This window comes from Eretmochelys imbricata, chromosome 11, assembly GCF_965152235.1.
Source record: "Eretmochelys imbricata isolate rEreImb1 chromosome 11, rEreImb1.hap1, whole genome shotgun sequence".
In the NCBI taxonomy this organism is placed as follows: domain Eukaryota; kingdom Metazoa; phylum Chordata; order Testudines; family Cheloniidae; genus Eretmochelys; species Eretmochelys imbricata.
In genome coordinates, this window is record NC_135582.1 from 12,134,037 (window position 1) to 12,153,144 (window position 19,108).

General features: G+C 43.0%; 1 protein-coding gene across 1 annotated transcript in view; it reads left to right on the forward strand.

Annotated features, from left to right (window-relative positions):
* LOC144272365 (kalirin) overlaps positions 1-19,108 on the forward strand; it is a 562,727-nt gene that overhangs the window by 218,348 nt on the left and 325,271 nt on the right. The window contains exon 2 of the mRNA XM_077830366.1: positions 12,147-12,221. Within this exon, the coding sequence (XP_077686492.1) occupies positions 12,147-12,221 (75 nt within the window). The remainder of the gene's footprint in view (positions 1-12,146; positions 12,222-19,108) is intronic.

A 19,108-nucleotide genomic window follows, 5' to 3' on the forward strand; every position in this document is an offset into this window, starting at 1 on the left:
AGATCTGGAGTGATTGGTGACTGGATTATATAAAATCTGGTAAAGTGGGTTGTGATTATTTGAGACTGATTTCTGGAGGAGTGGGCCATTGAATAATTGAAACAATGATAATGAAACCTAGAACAACTCTGGGGTCCAGTCTGCTACGTGTACTTACGTGGGCAATTCTTATGGCCCTTGAGTAAAAGACAGTGGACTTGTGACCTGAGTCATAGTTTGGTTCCTAATTCTCCCTTGTTCCAGAATTGGAGTAAACTGTGTCAGCTCTTTTATCTGGCCCAGTTTACTTCAGCATCTGTGCTGGCAGAGGCATGGGTCATGGTTCTGTGAATTGCCCAGCCCTGCTCTACAACATCTTACCCATCAGTACGGGAGAGTAGCAGTCCCTTGGAGGCTGCTCTTCCAGCAGTGCTGTGACTGCTGATGCATGTAGCCACATAGAGGCCGATCATGCCGGCTGCCCCCTTACTTTTCTGTGTGGGCTTATGCCATGGATCAGTTTGGCTCTAAATGGCAAATCCTTACTCATTCAAGAATTCACACTGAAGTCAGTGAGCCTCCTCACCAAAGAGGGACCAGCCACTTCAGTAAGGACTATGCATATCAGTTGCAGGATCCAGCCCTCATTTCATTTAGAGTCTTTTGAACTAGCTGGATCTGAACACACTGCAGAAATAAATAATATCTATGGAATTAAAATCCTAAGCAATGGTAGAATGAGAGTAGGACCAACAGATATAAACAAGGGAGGAAAAGTTTCTCTTCAGATGAGAAGAGTTGGTGAGACAGACATAGGAATAAAAAGATTAAAGAGAACTAATTAATAATTAGACCTGTGCTTCTGAATGTATAACGTGAACCAAAACCAAAGATGGATTATTATTTTTAATTGAAAAAACATAGTGCCATTCACACAAGACCCAATCCTTCTCCCATCCAAGTCAATGGGAACTTTGCTGGTGTATTTGTATGTGTTAGGATTGAGCACATGCACTCTATTAAAGAAAGAATAACAACAACAACAACAAAGGTTTCTATCTTAGAAGAAATTAACAGATTGTTTTTAATTTTGGGGAAAATGCAGTTCTGATTGTTTGGGATTTTGTTAAGGTTCTTAGGAAAGTTACAGGCGCTGAGACTAGGATCTGAATTGGCCTCTAATTAAAGTTGCTTTCTTACTGTCTGGCATTAAATCCCCTTGGGAAGCAGATGTTTGGAAAGCCCACTTTAGGCACTGGCATATGGTTCTTTTGTAAGGCCAGGGTTTCACTCCTGAATGTTGTACATAATTTATTTTTTCATCCTAGAAAAGTTACTGGGGACTGGAGACCTCTAGAAATTTGAGAATCTGGTTTTCTGTTAGATAGGTGGGTGACCTAATGATGTCACTTGATGAATTACAGGTGCAGGCTGATGTCTTGCAACAACACTTATGGAAAAAGCCTATAGAAAATACCAAGAATGAAATCAATGTAGTTTATAGAAATTTTTCTAACCTACAGAATTTAATGCAGAATGAGATCCTTCTGTACCAATCTGTAGAGTTTTTAATGGTGAATTACATCCTTCTTATAGAAACCCATAGGCAGATTTAAAACAGTTTATAGGGTTATTAAATTCTATAGAATGTTTCCATAAGGGATTCAGTTGTGACTGAAAGGAGAGTGAAATGAAAAGGAAATGTTCAAACACATAAGGTTTGGTCAGAGAAAACGCCCTTACTTGAAGCAACTGACAGTATTCTAGAGTAGAAATGGTCCCTAGCCCTGTACTAACAATGTTACAGGCAGCAGTCTTTTTGACAGTTATTGTAGAGCAGGAGTAGTCAATTATTTTTGTCAAGGTTCAAATTTCTTGGTCAAGGTATAGTCAAGGCCCAGAAACCAGAGAAACATTTTTCACACTGCAATAACAATAATGATGGTAATAAGTAAATAAAAGATTTTGCAGTTGTTCAAAAGTGTCTGGTGGTCTGGATTTGGCCCGTGGTCTGCCTATTGACCATCCCTGCTGTAGAGTACAAAAATGTATAAGAGGAAAAGGTTGGTTTTCTGGCTAAAGGCTCAGTCCTGCAAGGTGCTGATTATTCTCAGTTCCCTTTGCAGTCAAGTGTTCAGCAACTTGCACTTTTGAGCCTTAAAAGTACAAGACTTGGCATCAGATGATCCCACAAACTTCCGAAGTGATCTTGAGAAAGTCTCTTAACCTTTCTGTGCCTCAGTTTCCCCATCTGAAAAGGGAAATATTCTGATCTCCTACCTCAGAGGGGCTTTGTGAGGCTAAATTAATTAATGTTTGTAAAGCACTTTGAGATCTTCAGATAATAACAACATTCAACGCTTTTGTAAAACTTTTCATTTACAGATCTCAAAGTATTTTACAAAGGTGGGTAACCATTATTTCCCTTTTATAGTTGGGAAACTAAAACACAAAGAAGTGAAAACAGCTTGTTTAAGGTCACAGAGCAATATAGCAGCAGAGCCAGGAATAGAACACATGTCTTCTGACTCTGAGGCGTGTGCTCTAGCCCTAGGGCTATGGTGGCTAAAGGCATTATAGGAGTGCCAAGAATTGTTACTTTTATGAGGGCAAGAAATGAAACTTCTTAGACTGATCCCAAGCCCCAGATGAAAATAAAAAAGGAATGCCACTAAAGTTTGACTTGCATTAGTTACATCCTCATAGTATTGTTAGTGTTTGTTTAAAATAAAATAAAAATAATCCTCTGCTGATGGACATAAAGTATAGCATTCACCACAGATTGTACATTAATTCAGTTTTCTTCTAGTGCTTTGAGTAGTTTTGTGCCTTCATATGAAAAGACAAAGTCTGGCTGTTAGCTGAGGTGTGATACACAAAGTGTCATGTTTTTGACTTCAGATGCTGAATGCAGTTTGTAAGAGGCCACATGTGCCCTGAAGCTGATGAATTTGCATGTTTGATACAAGTGGGTGTATCTTTATCAAAGCCTTGCCTATTATTTGGCCTCCTCTCAAGCTGTGGGGCCACAGTTTAGATGTTTGTATATTCAGAGGCTGTGTTGTGAGGCCTGGTGCTGCCAAGTGCCTCGTGGAGGGAATAACAATTTTAGCAATCAGCAACCCCCCTCCCCACGCCCCCCCCCCAAAAAAAAAAATTGACAAAACCTGCCAGATCTTAATGTCACAGACAAGGCAATGGGGGAGGGTTTTAGCTCACAGTGGCTACCCCTGTGTGAGGCTCTAAGTGACAGGAAATTTGAGAGACGGACTTTCCACTACAGAATGGGCAAGAGCTGCTGGATCTCTGACAAGTATTGGCAGAGCTTTGAAGGGCTGAGTATTGTTATCAAATAGCTCCGACTGAGGGGATGTTGCAGAAAGCAGTCATGTTGTATAATTAATAGAAGGAAGGATAGAATGGGGAAACATAACAAAATATTAGTTTTGGATTGCGTCTAAGTAATACATATAAAAGGATATTCATCTTTTCATTTTAGAATAAATTCAAGTGTAAGATGAATATAACCTTTGTCTTGGCTGGGATAAATTGTTTGGCATATGGACCAGTGGTATTAGTCTGCTGTGCATACTGTCTGTTTGGTTTCCATGGTTCTTGTGACTGAACTCTTTAAAAAGTTCACTAGGACACAGTTTAGACTATATTGTATGTGTACACTATGCCTAGCAGCATACAAAGATTTACTCGGTATAGTACTAGGGGAAGTGTTACAGTTCAAATTCATAACGTACTGAGAGCTAGAGTCAACTGTCAGGTCCCAGTTCCATGCAGGACTGAGGCATATGTTTAACTTCAAACACATACTAAAGTACATTCTATTCAACAAAGAACTTGTGCACTTTGAGGTCAATGGGATTTAAGCACGTGCTTAAATGCTTTGCTGAATTGGGTCCTCAGTTACATTGGTGTTACAGCAGTGCAAGTCCATTGAGGACAAAGGAGTTATTTGCATTTGCACTAGTGTAACTGAAAGCAGATTCTAGCTCCTGTTCTGTGAAGTGTAAGTAGTACAGTCCAGACAAACTACAGTTCCATGGAAAATACCTGTAATGTTGGGTTTTGGTTCTTTTGTGCTCCCCAGATGAACATTGCTCACTTTGGTCACATCTCCTGTTCAGTGTGTGTTGAATTCAAGCAGCCCATTCACTTGAACACAAATTCATTTAGGAAAGAGACAACATATGGCAGGAACACTAAATTAGATCCTATTGATTGAGAAGGCAAACAATGGAAAGTAGAAGACCGCTACTTTTCTATCCTTGTTGCTTTGGTTTCATTCAATCTGCCTTTTGCCCTGGCCTCACTGCCTTCTAACCTGAAAATCTGTAGTGGTTACTGATTATTGTGAACTCCACAGATATTATTTTACTTTCTTAATTGGTTATTAAGTAGCATAATAATCTCGGCTCTTGCTGAAGTTTGTAGATCCTGGTGTTAAGCTTCAGTAATACTCAGAACTCAATAATGATTTTTACAGATTAATCATGCCTTTCTGTCTTTAGATTTGATTCATTTCTTTCCTTTTTTAACTCCCTCAACAGAATGAGAATGGAAAATGAGATCCTACCTAGTCTAGGAATGACCTTGGTTTGGGCAAAATCTTACCATCTGGGCACCAGGTGGGGGAAAGGGAGGGGAAGACCCTCTTGCTCCTGAGTAAACAGAAAAGGAGTAATGCACTCCTCTTTTGCAATACATTCACAAGAGGTGTGGTCAACAGACAGGGGGCGTATTCACACCACTTGTCTCAGCCAGATGGTGCCTGCAAACACAGGTCGGAAGCACGTGTTGCTTCTCTTCAGCAATATGTGCTCTACCACACAATCCCCTGTCTGGTTCTGAACAAATCTGTCTAAAACCAGCATATTCCTGGTGGCAGAGAGCCCATCAGGCACTGTCTTGGCTCTGCCTCACTGACCCTGCTAGGGCAAGATTTGCTTTTACTCTGCAGGGTTTGAACAATAAATATAATTTATAATAATAGTACATGACATCGCTTTCTTGCCTTCCATCCAAGGATCTCAAAGCCCTTTACAAACTTTAATGTTTTTAATTGCTACAGAAGGTTAAGAGGGGAGGGGATGTGGTTATATGAACCAAAGGAGGAAATGGAGTGCATTATGGGAAACCAGGAAGGACCAAGAGAGCTCAAGAGTAGGGTTGCCGGGTGTCCGGTTTTCGATCAGAACACCCGGTCGAAAAGGGACCCTGGCGGCTCCGGTCAGCACCGCTGACTGGGCCATTAAAAGTCCGGTTGGCAGAGCAGTGGGGCTGGCAGATTCCCTGCCCAGCTCCTTTTGGCTCCCAGGAGGCAGCCAGCATGTCCCTCTGGCTCGGGGATGGCTAAGGGGGCTCCGCACGCCATCCCTGCCCTGAGTGCCCCAGCCCACAGCCCCCTCCTGCACCCCCAACCCCTCATCCCCGGCCCCACTCCAGAACCTGCACCCCCAGATGGAGCCCTCACCCCCTCCTGCACCTCATCCCCCTGCCGCAGCCCAGACTTCCCTCCTACACCCTGAACCCCTCATCTCTGGCCCCACCCCAGAGCCCACACCCCCAGCTGGAGCCCTCACACCCCTCCACATCCCAACTCCCTGCCCTAGCCTGGTAAAAATGGGTGAGTGAGTGAGGGTTGGGGAGAGCAAGTGATAGAGGGAGGGGTGATGGAGTGAGAAGGGGCAGGGCCTCAGAGAAGCAGGGGTTTGGGGCAGGGGTGGGGCAACAGTGTTCGGTTTTCTGCTATTAGAAAGTTGGCAACCCTACTTAAGACAGAAAGAGAACAGGGTGTAATAAGGAACAAAAAGAATTAAAATGAGTATAATAAATGAAAACGGGCAAAAATACTGGAAAAAAAAAGTAATGGAGAGAGGGGAAAATATGAAAAAGAAAAGGGAAAGCATTTAGAGAAGAAAGAACTATAGCATTCTCCAAGAACATAGAAAGGGGAAGGTCTTGTGGTTAAGACATTGGGCTAGGACTCAAGAGATATGGGTTCTAGTCCCAGCTCTAGACAGACTTCATGTCTGATCTTGGGCCAGTTACTTAATTTCTCTGTGTCTCAATTCCCCATCTGTAAAATGGGAAAAATAATACTCCCTTTCTCCCACCCTTAATCTGCCTTGGCTGTTTCCATTGTAAGATGTTTGCAGCAGGGACTGTTTCTTACTATGTGTTTGTACAGTGCCTAGCACTGATATTATTTAGTGCAACTAGGTGCTGCTGTAAGACAAGCAATAATAAAATCAACAGAGATTTAGGACCAAAAGAAGGATGAAGGAAAACAGACTCAAAAATTAGGAAGAAAAAATTATTAAAAAAAACAGAAAAAGATTCTAGGAGGGGCCTTAGTGAAGAAAAGAAGGAACAAAGTCAATGTGACCCAGATTCATCCCACCATAATTCATAGACTTCAGTGAAGTTACACAAGGGATGGGTTTGGCCCAATTTAATGCCAAAGTTCCTTAAGTGGTAAAATCTGTTCTGAGAACTATTAAAAAATGTGGGGTTACTTTCCTAAAACATTGCATGGAGTTTTAGACGGGTAACTCCCATCAAAGTCACATGACTGTAACCCCATGCAGTGCTTTGACAATATGCCCTCTTTTTTCAGACACATACTCATTCTATGTATAAACTATTTCCACGGATTTTCTAACAGCTGATCTTTATTTGAAATTGAGAGAATACTGCATTTTCCAGATTAGAGTTAAATCATTTCTAGGAACAGCCAGACTGGATCATACCACTGGTCCATCAAGTCCAGTATCCTGTCTCCAACAGTGGCCAAAGCTATGTGCTTCAGAGAAAGAAATCCTGAAGTAGGCAGTTATGGGGTAACCTGTCTCCAGGGATAGTTTACTGTACTAACTCTAACTATTAGAGTTTGGCTTACACCCCAAGCTTGAGGGTTTATATCCCTTCCAAAGCTCTTGTCTATATTATTAATCTTTTCTACTATAACCCTGGATATTCTTGTTATCCATGTAAATGTCCAATCTTTTTGAATCCAGCTGAGCTTCTGACTTCAATATCATGTGGCAATGAGTTGCACAGGCTAATTTATGCATTGTGTGGAAAAAAGTATTTCCTTTTATTGGTTTGAATTTGCTATGTTTCACTGACTGTTCTTTTGTGGAAACATTCCTCAAGCTCCCTTCCTCAATCATATGGTGTCTGGGTTACTGTGCCCCACCTAAAACTAGATCTCCCATTCAGAGAACTTGAGGTGGGTAAATGACTGCTTTGAAGTGTTGTTCTGATGTGAAAAGTGACTATGTAAAAATAGCATTATGGGATTAGTTCCATGTTTGTCATTTCTCAGTGACTCCATATCAAATGGGCTCAGTTTACAAGAAGAATTTTTCTAACTGCCAACCCTGTAAACCTGATCTTCTCACACCGTCACTAATAATAAAGGGTTTGGCAGGACTAATTATGCTTCACTGACACTTGTAGTCCAATGGCTGGGGCACTAGACTAAGACTCAGGAAACCTGGAATCTATCTGAGTCTGCTCCATCCTGGTGGGTGATCTTGGGCATGCCACTTCATTGGCTGTTCCTCAGTTTTCCCATGTGTAAAACTGGGACAACAATACTTAACCTTCTTTGTACTGTGCTTTGAGATCTACAGATCAAAAGAGCAGGAGAGATATTGTGGCGTAGTCCCATTCCCATTCATAATTGGTGAATTAGTGACTGGAAATGAGCAATCAGTTCCACTGATGATGCAGAAGGATTGGAATCTAGCTCACTTTTATCTGTCTTGGTCCTGAAGGAATAATAAGAGAAAAGAACAGAGAGAATTTGTATTTTGCCCTTAAAGTCAGCAGATCTGCTGATCTAGGGAGTACCTTTTTACAGTCTTTTTTCAGTGCAGAGCTGTACTTTTACCACAATTCTGTCCTTCCTCCCAACCATTTGCCAATGGCTAGCTCCATTCTTAGGAGGCAGAGTGAGGGTAAAGATGTGTGTAGTTGGATGAAAAGTATTATTGGTGCCATGTTTTATGTATTAATCAGACCTGGGGTTTGTATACACAGGATTCCATAGGAAAAATTATACACTGTCATGCACAGAGGACATAGCATTTGGAAATAGAAACAAACACATCAGAAACCAATGTATTAGAAACAGCTGGTAGTTGGTATGAAAATGTTCTAATCTAAAAATAATAAGAATGGGCATGTTTATAAATTATAAACTAGAGAAAGCATATTTGCTGGGCCAGTTCCTCTCTGAGGCTGGGTTGCTGTTGATTTTTGGGCTGCCTTTTATCTTATTTGATCCTCTACTTTCCCTTTAAACACATATGTACCCCTCCCCTGCAACCCTTATTAGAAAAAGACTACAATATAATACAGTAGTGGTCCAAAACAATACAATTTACAGTAGTATTTTGCCACAGGGTGGGCTGGCTTTTTAAGAGGAGTTGTTACCTGTGACTAATTAGCTGCCTCCCAGGTGACAGGTTTGAGGCCAGGGATCAGGTGATGGCCTGCATGTCACCTGGGGCCAGTTTTTAAAGGTATTTAGGCACCCTATCTTTAAAAGTCTGGTCCCAGGTTCTTAGGTAAAAGACCAACAAGCAGCTTTGTTGGGCGAGAGAGCTGCAAAGAGTGGGTGGGCTCCTACAGAGGACTCTGGCCCAAGGGAAAGGACCTGGTTTACCTGTATGATTTATGTTGGACTGTTTTGGTGTCTGAGAGAGAAACCCATCCCTGAAGAAAGGGGCTGTAAATTTGATACTGTTGGGAGCTTGATTTGGTGCCCTGGCTGATGAGTTGGCCCATGGCTTGCAGTCTTTTCGGTGTTTTTGACCACTACTGAAGAGTACTGTAGTATGTTTTATAAGTGTATGCACACACCTGCATCTATAAACCCTCATTGTTGTGCCCATTCATACTTTCCGTCGCACCTATGCTCTCTTAGTAAAGGCTGTTGTAACATCTTCATTAAGAGGGTCTGAATCTACCACAGGTGCAGTTCCGAGGCTGAGTCAGGTGCAGGTGCAGGTGCCATCATCATGGAAACTAAGTGTATTGCTGCTGTGCTGGTCCAGTGGCAGGTCACTCAAAGTTGTTCTGGAACCCATGGAGCTTTGCTCCTGGTGCATCAGGCTGAGAAGACCCTATTAATTTAATACATATGGCCCAATTCTCCAGCCTTACTCACATAGTGCCCAGTCAGCATCCACTGATATTAGTGGCAAAGGTCCTATGAACTTCAGTGGTGCAGAAACTGGCCAGTCTGCAGTACTGGATCCACTGTTTCCCTCAACATATGCAAGGTAACATTGGGTACAGTTCTTCCACCAGTGAAGTCAATGGTGTTGTATCAGGGAAAAATTTGGCTCAATGCTCTATTTCTGTACCTAAGAAGGATCATGTGCAGCTAATGTATCAGTTGCTCTGGTTTGTTTTATGATTTGTTTTAGAATCATAGGACTGGAAGGGATCTCAAGAAGTCATCTAGTCCAGTCCCCTGCCTCATGACAGGACTAAGTATTATCTAGATCATCCCTGACAGGTGTTTGGAGATTTTTAAGAGCAAATGGAAATTCCACAACCTCCCTAGGCAATTTAACCCTGACAGTTAGGAAGTTTTTCCTAATCTCCAACCTAACCCTCCCTTGCTGCAATTTAAGCCAATTGCTTCTTGTTCTATCCTCAGAGATTAGGAAAAACAATTTTTCTCCCTCCTCTTGTAACAACCTTTTATGTACTTGAAAACTGTTATCATGTCCCTGCTTAGTCTTCTCTTTTCCAGACTAAACAAACAAATTTTTTTCAACTTCCCTCATAGGTCATGTTTTCTAGACCTTTAATCATTTTTGTTGCTCTTCTCTGGACTGTCTCTAATTTGTCCACATCCTTCCTGAAATATGGCACCCAGAACTGGACACAGTACTCCAGTTGAGGCCTAATTAGTGCGGAGTAGAGTGGAAGAATTACTTCTTGTGTCTTGCTTACAACACTCCTGCTAATACATCCCAGAATAATGTTTGCTTTTTTTGCAACAGTGTTACACTGTTGACTTATATTTAGCTTGTGATCCACTCTGATCCCCAGATTCCTGATTGAATAAGGGGGTTAGGTAAATAACTGCATAAATCATCCTAAAATTTTGTCGGAGGCTAAATTACTATTATCCAAGACCTGCAGTAAATCAATCATCTCTCTCCTTTCTATCTCAATTTTCATAAATACATGCAAATTATTTGCTCTTGAAGCTATCAGAAGTGAGTACCAAAAGGTGAGCACATGAGAGGATTCCACAAATCAGGGTTCTTAAAGTGCAATGCAAGATTCAAATATAGCCTTGAAAGGGGTTAAGATGCAGGTTATGGAAACCCTCTCCCTGTAAGTGCAGGAGGAGTGCAAATCGAATCAACTACTGCTATATTCTTCTGGGGAGCTCAGCCAGCAAGCAGTGCCTATTCCTTTATCAAGAAAGATACAAGAACCAGCATAAAACATTTGTTTTATGAGGCTATACATATGCCACTGCTATCAGGATGGATCAAACATGAGCCATTTAGTACCACAAACACAGGCTGGCCTCTTTCGACCAGCTGAATTGAAGAAGAACTTCTGCAATGGCAAACGGCAGCCTTTTGTACTTACGGGGTCAGCCACTAGAGTATGACATGATCACATATGCAAGGCAGGTTATTACGCAAGCAAATACAGACTGTAAATTTAGAATGCTACACTAACTTATCTTTAATAGTAATAATAATAGTATATGTACAGATTAGGTGCGGTTGTTCGGCTGTCTGCAAATTTGCAGTAAGGACCTCGCCCTTGCAAAATGTGGGTAGCCTGCTGTATTATTGTATATGCTAGGGCTAGTTCACCTCTTACTGATTGCACAGACTTGCCGGGATAACGATCCCATGTCTTTGCTGTGTAAATAATGTATGGAACATGACAAAATACTCAGAGGGGCTTTTTTTCCATCCACATTCAATCTCAGACAATTAAAAATCCTCCGCGAGTGGTGCTGCATTCAGCAGCTGTGACAAGACAAACCACAGAGTGTTGAACAACACACGGCAGTCAGATGTTATAGCTGGAGTGAAACGCCTTATTTCAGGCCAATGAACAGAGCTGCTTCTAAGAGAGAGGTTTATCCCACACTCTGCTTTTCTCTCAGACGAATGGTGGATGTCGTCTGTCTGAGAAAGGCTAAAGGTAAAAATAAAGTGTTTCCGTGCACGCTGTCACCTTTTCTGTTCATGTAACCGTGGTGGATTCAAAGTTGTACTGCAGCTATCTTTTTACGATGGGTGTTTGCTCTGCAACGACAGTTGCTCTGTAGACCATGGCAACTGCAAAGATGTCCTTCAAATGTTCATTTTTCAACAGCAGCTGATGGAATAGCAGCATCTGGCCCGCAGTGGGACATTAATATTGGCTTATGGTATATAAGGAATGTGCTCTTGTCTTTTGAAAGAGTAGGAAACTCATGTCTTCTTGTGCTTCCAAGGGACTGAAAAATCTGTGATTTATTGGTGAAATTCCTTGAGGGGGTGAAGTCACTGAAACTGCAGGGGAAGATAAACAGCACATCAAAGTTCATGTAAACTGCAGGACTTGTACAAGGTTCTCTACCCTTTGAAATGGTGCAACAGACTCTCCCCTTGGGTCAGCCCAGCTATACTGAAGGGGAAAAGACCAGGCCCCACATAAACCCAACCCCTTTGGTGAATCTGTCACCAGGGACGATGCTCGATTAGTGCAGGCTCTGTAGTGCCCACTTCACTTGTACTTGGGCTTTGCTTAGGGGCATATACGGGGAAGGCCACACTCTTCCATTCCTATGCACCTGCAAAGGGCGAGCCACAGTCTGGCCTATAGAAGGAAAGAGGGGAAAAAATTGATTCTCTGACTGAAAATTATTGACCCTACAGCACTCTGAAGAGTGAGATAGTCTGGGTGGATGCTTTCTGACTTTCCCCTTATAAATAAATTGCTGGTGAAGCTAATGCTGTTTGTGTCTCAACTACTACAATCTGTCTCATAGCCTATAAATTACAGAAAAGCACTTTCTGTTATTTGATTTGAGCAAATTGGAGTGTGTAGGTAGCTGTATCCAGGGCCCAATCCTTTCTAATTTGGCATTGTTATTCTCCTCTGTTTTGCAGGGTCTTTTCGAAATGATGGCTTAAAAGCTGCTGATGTCCTTCCAATACTAAAGGAGAAAGTGGCCTTTGTGTCAGGTGGGTTCATCCTTTCATTTGTTTTCTCTTCAGAGGATGCAGAGCATCATGCCAATGAAAAGATGAGGAGCTCATTAGTAACAAAGACAACAACTTTTTACATCTTCACAGCACTGCACAGACATTTAAGGGCCAGTTTCTGATATCTGTACTGACATTGAATAATGCTCTGCTCCATGAGTAGTCCCACTGACTTCAATGAGATTACTTGCAGAACAAGATCCTACTCAGCATGTGTAAGGGTATTGGAATCTGGCCCTACGTGACTATGCCTCATGTACTGGGAGATAGGTAAATAGGCAGTACAAATGGACTCCTGGCATGAAGTTAGGATTGCCATTAAGATGTGAACCCAAATGTTCCCAAATTTCAGGGATCTTTGAATTAGCAGTTCCAGTTGGGACTTACTCTAAAGATAAGCCCTCAGGGACAAAGTCTTAATCTAGGTCTACATTACTACAGAGTTTTGGGAGGTTCACATCTGGCATCCTGCTATGGACTCTTTGCCAGTAAACAGCATTATACACATTTTACAGAAAGCACCATACTCTACGCCCTGCTGTGTATTCAGTTTCTAATTCCAGCCTGCAGCTTTCAGAAAACCCAGTGAAGGATAATGATGAGATATTAATATAGCACCTTTCACCCTCAAGGATCCCAGAGGACACTACACATTGATTTACAAATCTACATTCTGAGGAACAATCTCGGCACAGCAGATGTGCAGACATCTGGGGCAGATGGGCTAGCTAGAGGAGGTTGGGCTGGGGTGCTTTCAGCATGGATTGGATTGAGGTTCTATCAAAGTATGTTAGGACTTGCTGGGGTGGGAGGGATGAGGAAGTATGGATTGATAATCTTATACTAAGATGATCATATTTCCAAAATAACAGAGGGACATTTTAGTGGCAGCAGTTTTACAGTTGTGAAATATTCCAGTGTGCTGCATTCTGTCTGTTTTCTTTGATCTTTTCTCCTGGGTGAGAAAAGCTCCACCTGGAACAGCTCTCCCTCTTCCTTTTGCACCCCTCTAATTCTTGCTTCCCTCCTCTCTGTGGTTCTGTTGACTACAGAGAGGAGGGAAGCAACAGAGAGAGAGTCTGTCAGTTACATCTCCTTCAGCAGCCCTCTGCTCCCAGAGGCACAAGAGCAGGGGTTTATGGTGACTAGATTAGATTAGAACATTGATTCATTAGACTCATACTGCAATGGTATTGCCTGACAAGTCACGATAAACATTGGCCTTGATCAATAGTTGGCGTTAAACATGCTCACTGTGTGATGACAATGAAGCAGGTGTAGAAAGTATTTTATACCAGGATAGCAATATGACTTGAATAAATATTTTTGTCATTATGAAAACCTCACAGTTAAACTGGGACATCTCAGGTGTCTTGAAAAGAAGTTCTCAAGACACTAAATGAAAAACCAAGACTATCCTAGTAGAACTGGGAGACGCAGTCATTTTATCTTACACTGGTTTTATCTGAACATCTCAATGGGTTTTATGTACTTAAACTACAGAGCAGGATCCCATCATCAGCCTCTTTGGAAGGTGGAACATGACAATTAACAGAGCACAGCAACTGCAGAACTGTTTTGGACAGGAATTGAAATTGAACAGTGTGTTCAGTGGAACCTGCACGAGAGGATTCAGACAGGGATTATGCTGGAATTGAGCCAGGCCCCTTATGGGGCCTTGGAACACTTGGAACTTCTATTCACTTAGAAATGATCATGGCATCATATGGAAACTCATGGAATCTTTAATAGGACAAGTGGTCTGGACCTTGGTTTTACTTATCTGAAACTCCACACTGTGGCTTGGGTTCAGTTCTGACTCAGAGGGGAAACTTCACTCACTGAATTACTAACTCCTTAAGTACTGACCTGGCTCGAACCTGCTTGGCTTGTGAAATTTAAAGGATTGCTGCCAAACATTTGTATGCTCCTCTTTAGTTTCTCACTGTGATTCACTGCAGACAGGTATACTTGGGAAAGCTTTTCCCTGAAAGCCTCATTGGTCTCTGAAGTTTGTCTGAATGAAAATGTGATCATTCTTGACACAGCTAGCTAAATAGCTAGCTCACGATTTACAGCTTCTTCTCCAGAGTCTTCTACACAATGAATAGGGGTAATAATTGCCGGTGGCTTTTGAAGATGGAATGCATGAGGCTACAGAATCTTATTACTATAGTTCCAGCATCATTCTTCAGTCCGGAGTCTAAGTACAGTTCAGTTTCTCTCTGTGTCATTGTAATGAGACAGATTGAGAAACGGATCTCTGTACGTGAATTGATTACTAGATTCTTTTAATTAAAAGGAACACGTTCCTAGAATATGGCATGACCACAAAGGAGAAAATGTTTGCTTAGAAAAAGAAAGATGAGAAAATTCTTGAGTCTCACAAAAATAATTCACTTGTAGTGTTGTCAGAACCGGTAGTGTGAGTGTTGGATTTGAAGTCTATACATCAGCATAAACGTCCTCAAGAGAAAAGTCATTTTTAGTTTTCTTCACTCAATTATTCTTATATCAAAGATATTTTTATATATTACAATTAACTCCAGCGAGAAGCATATGCCAAAGTTATAGAGTAATTGGGGATGGTCTCCAAATCTTGATATTAAAAAAAAAATGTATCAGTACACAGTCAATTCTCATCTGCTCATTTAGTTGTATGTTGTTTTCCTTTCCCGTAATCTGTGGATATGTCTTCCCTTTCTAGGCCATGATCCTACAATGAGGTCGACCTATTGTAAGATTGGGTCTTTGGAGTATAAATAAACTCCTCATGGCAGGAGCCATACCTTTTGTACTTGTCCAACCCTTAGCACGTTGTGAGTGCTGCTGTTTTGTGATCCCATATCATTGCTTTGAGTCTCCCAACCATTCATTCAAATTGGTGAGATGGACCATTAATAGGAGGGTGTAACCAAGTAGTGTGCATTCCAATAGGGAGGGTCAAAAACAGACACAGCAGGAACTTACAGTGCAGTCCAGTAGTGTCAGAACAGTATGGAGACTTTCCGAGTGCCCTTGATTACAGATAGGGTTGCCAGGTGTTCGTTTTTTGACTGGAACACCTGGTCAAAAAATGGACCCTGGTGGCTCCAGTCAGCACCACTGACCAGGCCGTTAAAACTCTGGTTGGCAGTGCAGGCAGGTTCCCTACCCAGCTTTGTGCGGCTTCCAGAAGCAGCAACATGTTCCTCTGGATCCTAGGTGTAGGGGCGGCCATGGAGGCTCCACGCACTGCCCCCACCCCAAGCATCGGCTCTGCAACTCCCACTGGCTGCGGCCAATGGGAGCTTGAGGGGCAATGCCTGTGGGCAGGGCAGGGCACGGAGCGGGAGGGACATGCCGGCCTTCCCGGGAGCGGTCTGAGGTAAGCACTGCCCGGAGTCTGCACCCCTCACCCCCTCCTGCACCCCAGCCCCCTGACCAGCCCTGAGCCCCTTCCCACACCCAAACTCCCTTCCAGACCCCGTACCGCCTCCTGCACCCCAACCCCCTGCCCCAGTCCTGAGCCTCCTCCCGCACGCTGAACCCCTCGGCCCCAGCCTGGAGCCCCCTCCTGCACCCCAAACCCCTCATACATGGCCCCACCCCAGAGCCCGCACCCTCAGATGGATCCCTCACCCCCTCCCACAGCCCAACCCCCTTCCCCAGCCTGGTGAAAATGAGCAAGTGAGTGAGGGTGGGGGAGAGTGAGTGGAGGGAGAGGGGATGGAGTGAGCAGGGGAGGGGCCTCGGAGAAGGGGCGGGAAAGGTGAGGGGCCTTGGAGAAGGGGCCGGCACAAGGGTGTTCAGTTTTCTACTATTAGAAGGTTGGCAACCCTAATTACAGAGTTGAGGTGCAGCTAAGACCAGTTAGATTGTCCCACCTAAAAGTTAGTCCTAGAACTGCCTCTGGAGGATTGGAAGGAGGGGAAGGCTATGATTTTCTCTGAACTGGTTCTTCATTCCTTTCAATAACCCAGTGAGCTACCATACGTATCAAATATGAATTCTTTATAAACAGCACCTGAGGATTCTATTTCCAGTCCTAACAAACAGAGACACAATCCTAACAGCTGCATGTACAATGTGGCTGCATCATTGAAATTTGATTGTTTTCTTAATTGACCACATGAAAACAGTTTAAGCAGTGGGCCTACTAGAGGCTTTTGCTACTTGCTCATGGCATACACCATAATAAGACCTTGGCTTTGCTCAGTTGATCCATTGTGCTGTGATCAGTAATGGATTTATAAGGGTTTGACAGTATTGGCGCAAACTGGAAGCCAGAAATTGATTTGTATATTGTGAAAAGGGGATGAGCAGAAAGGAAGGAAACAAAAAATGTTGTAGGTGATATTACTTCAGTGAGGAGTGGTGAAAACAGCATTCTGGAGTAGAAGTCCTCAAACTGGGGTACGCCTCCCTAGAGGGGCACAGAGGAACATTCAAGGGGGAGCAGCGGGGCCCAGGCCAGCCCCCATCAGGGATGGGGAGGGAGCCCCACTCTGCTCCCAGCCCCACTCTGCTCCTAGCTCTGCTCTGGCCTGCCCCCAGCCATGGCCCTGGTTCCTGGTCCCACTCCCACAGGGGCGACTCGGCCCCTGGCCATGGCTCTGTTCCCAGCTCTGGCCCCGCCCCCAGCCTCGGCCCCCTTACACCTGTCCGAGTCCCCCCTCCCCCCGCCATCCCAGGTGCTGCGGCCCCGTTCCTGGCTCTGGGGGGATGTGGATGGGGGGGGCATGAATATGAAAAGTTTGTAAATCACTGTTCTAGAGGATGTGATTACAGATGTTCATGAGAAATACAGATGGTCCATTTGAAGAGTGAATTTATGTGGGTGAGTTGTTGTCATGGTTACAGGGCTACCTGCACCTATTTCCCCTTTCTGATCTGTCCAAGTACACCCCCTCAGGTGTAGACCTTCTCCCTTTACTTAGCCTGGTGCCGAATTCCACAATTGTCCCACCCTAAGAGCAGCCCTTGGGCTACAGTGCCCTTTGTATCAACTGTGCTTACCCAGCAGGTCCGACTGAGCTGGATATCTGCAGTTCTTCCCTTTGGGAGTCTGTGATTAGTGGTGAATATAGGGACCAGACAGTCCCTATATTCTGAAACTACAGTATTCTTTATTTTGCAGTAGGAACAAAACATTTAAAGAAAAAAGATTTTAAAATAACAAACACTCTGCATACATTTATATTACCTCAAGGCTCTGATGGTAAGCTAGCCAGGTCTGACTTCTTCAGACACCGCAGTGGGTGCCAGGGGACCCAATCTGGTTCCCTCGGACAATCCCCTGGGAATTCCACAATCTCTTTAGTAACCTATTCTACTACTTAACTATCATTATAGTTTAGAATTTGTTCCTAATATCTAACCTAAATCTCCCTTTCTGCACATTAAGCTGATTACATCTTGTCCTACCTTCAGTGGACATGGAGAACAATTGATAACCCTCCTCTTTATAATAGTCCTTAACGTATTTCAAGACTGTAAACCTAGAGTGCATTTTAAAACCTGCGACACCAAGTCTCAGAGCTTGGGCCTTCAGATTCAGGTTTGTGGGGCTCATGCTATGGCACCGAAAACAGTTGTGCAGACATTTGGGCTTGGGCTGGAACCTCTGCTCTGAAGCCTTGGGAGACAGTGGGCGTCAAAACCTGAGCTCCAGACTGAGCTGCAACATCTACCCTGCTGCTTTTAGCGCCATAGCACAAGGTTGAATCTGAGATCTAGGTTCTGAGTCTCGTTGCCACGGGTTTTTAAAATGCAATGTAGACATACCCTCAGTTTACTTTTCTCGAGACTAAACATACCCATTTTTTTAGCCTTTCCTCATAGATTGTTTTCTAAACCTTGTGTCATTTTTGTTGCTCTCCTCTGTACTTTCCCCAGTTTGTCCACATCTCTTAAGGAGTGGTACCCGAAACTGGACACAATACTCCAGCTAAGGCCTTTCCAGTGCCAACTAGAGTGGAACTATTATCCTCCATGACTTACATAACAACACTGCTGTTAATATGCCCCAGAATGATATTCACCGTTATGAATGTCATCTTGTTGATTTCAGATGCCTGAAGGATGAATACATCAGAATATCATTTGTTCTTATTTAATGTCATACATAAGACATTTTTGCAGAACACTTCACAGCAAATTCCAATCTCTACAGGCAAATACAGTCCAACTAAACTGCAGCATGTAGGTTTTAACATTTCATACAGGTAGCATCTGTTTATGTTTTAAGGCAAGGATGGAAAATTTTAAGCTCTCCAAGTTTCTGGGAGACTGACTGAGCATGGGGAAATCAATAGACATAGGAAGAAAGGTTTAATTGTTTTGGGAACATGTATTTATGGCATGCATTACACAGAGCTCAAACTAAGCCTTTACCAAAGGCTTTTTTTGTTTTGACTAACCGCACACAACAGAGGACACTAAACAGGAAGCAACTGGACAGTGAAACAGTTCTGTCATCCCTCAGTAATTCATTAAGCTTTGCTACCCCAAAAGCACACAGTCATCTTATGTCTTACACGTTAATTGAAGAAACAGTGACTTCTAAGTCTGAGAGGCTAAAGACAGAGATCTTTACTGGATGGTCTTTGAGGGGAAGACATTGAATGTAAATAGATAAGATGAAAGGCTACCCTTGCAATTAAAAAGAAAAGGAGTACTTGTGGCACCTTAGAGACTAACAAATTTATTAGAGCATAAGCTTTCGTGAGCTACAGCTCACTTAAAGCTTATGCTCCGAAAAATTTGTTAGTCTCTAAGGTGCCACAAGTACTCCTTTCCTTTTTACGGAGACAGACTAACACGGCTGCTACTCTGAAACCTTGCAATTAAGTTTTACTAAATTTAGGCCTGACAGGATGAATCAA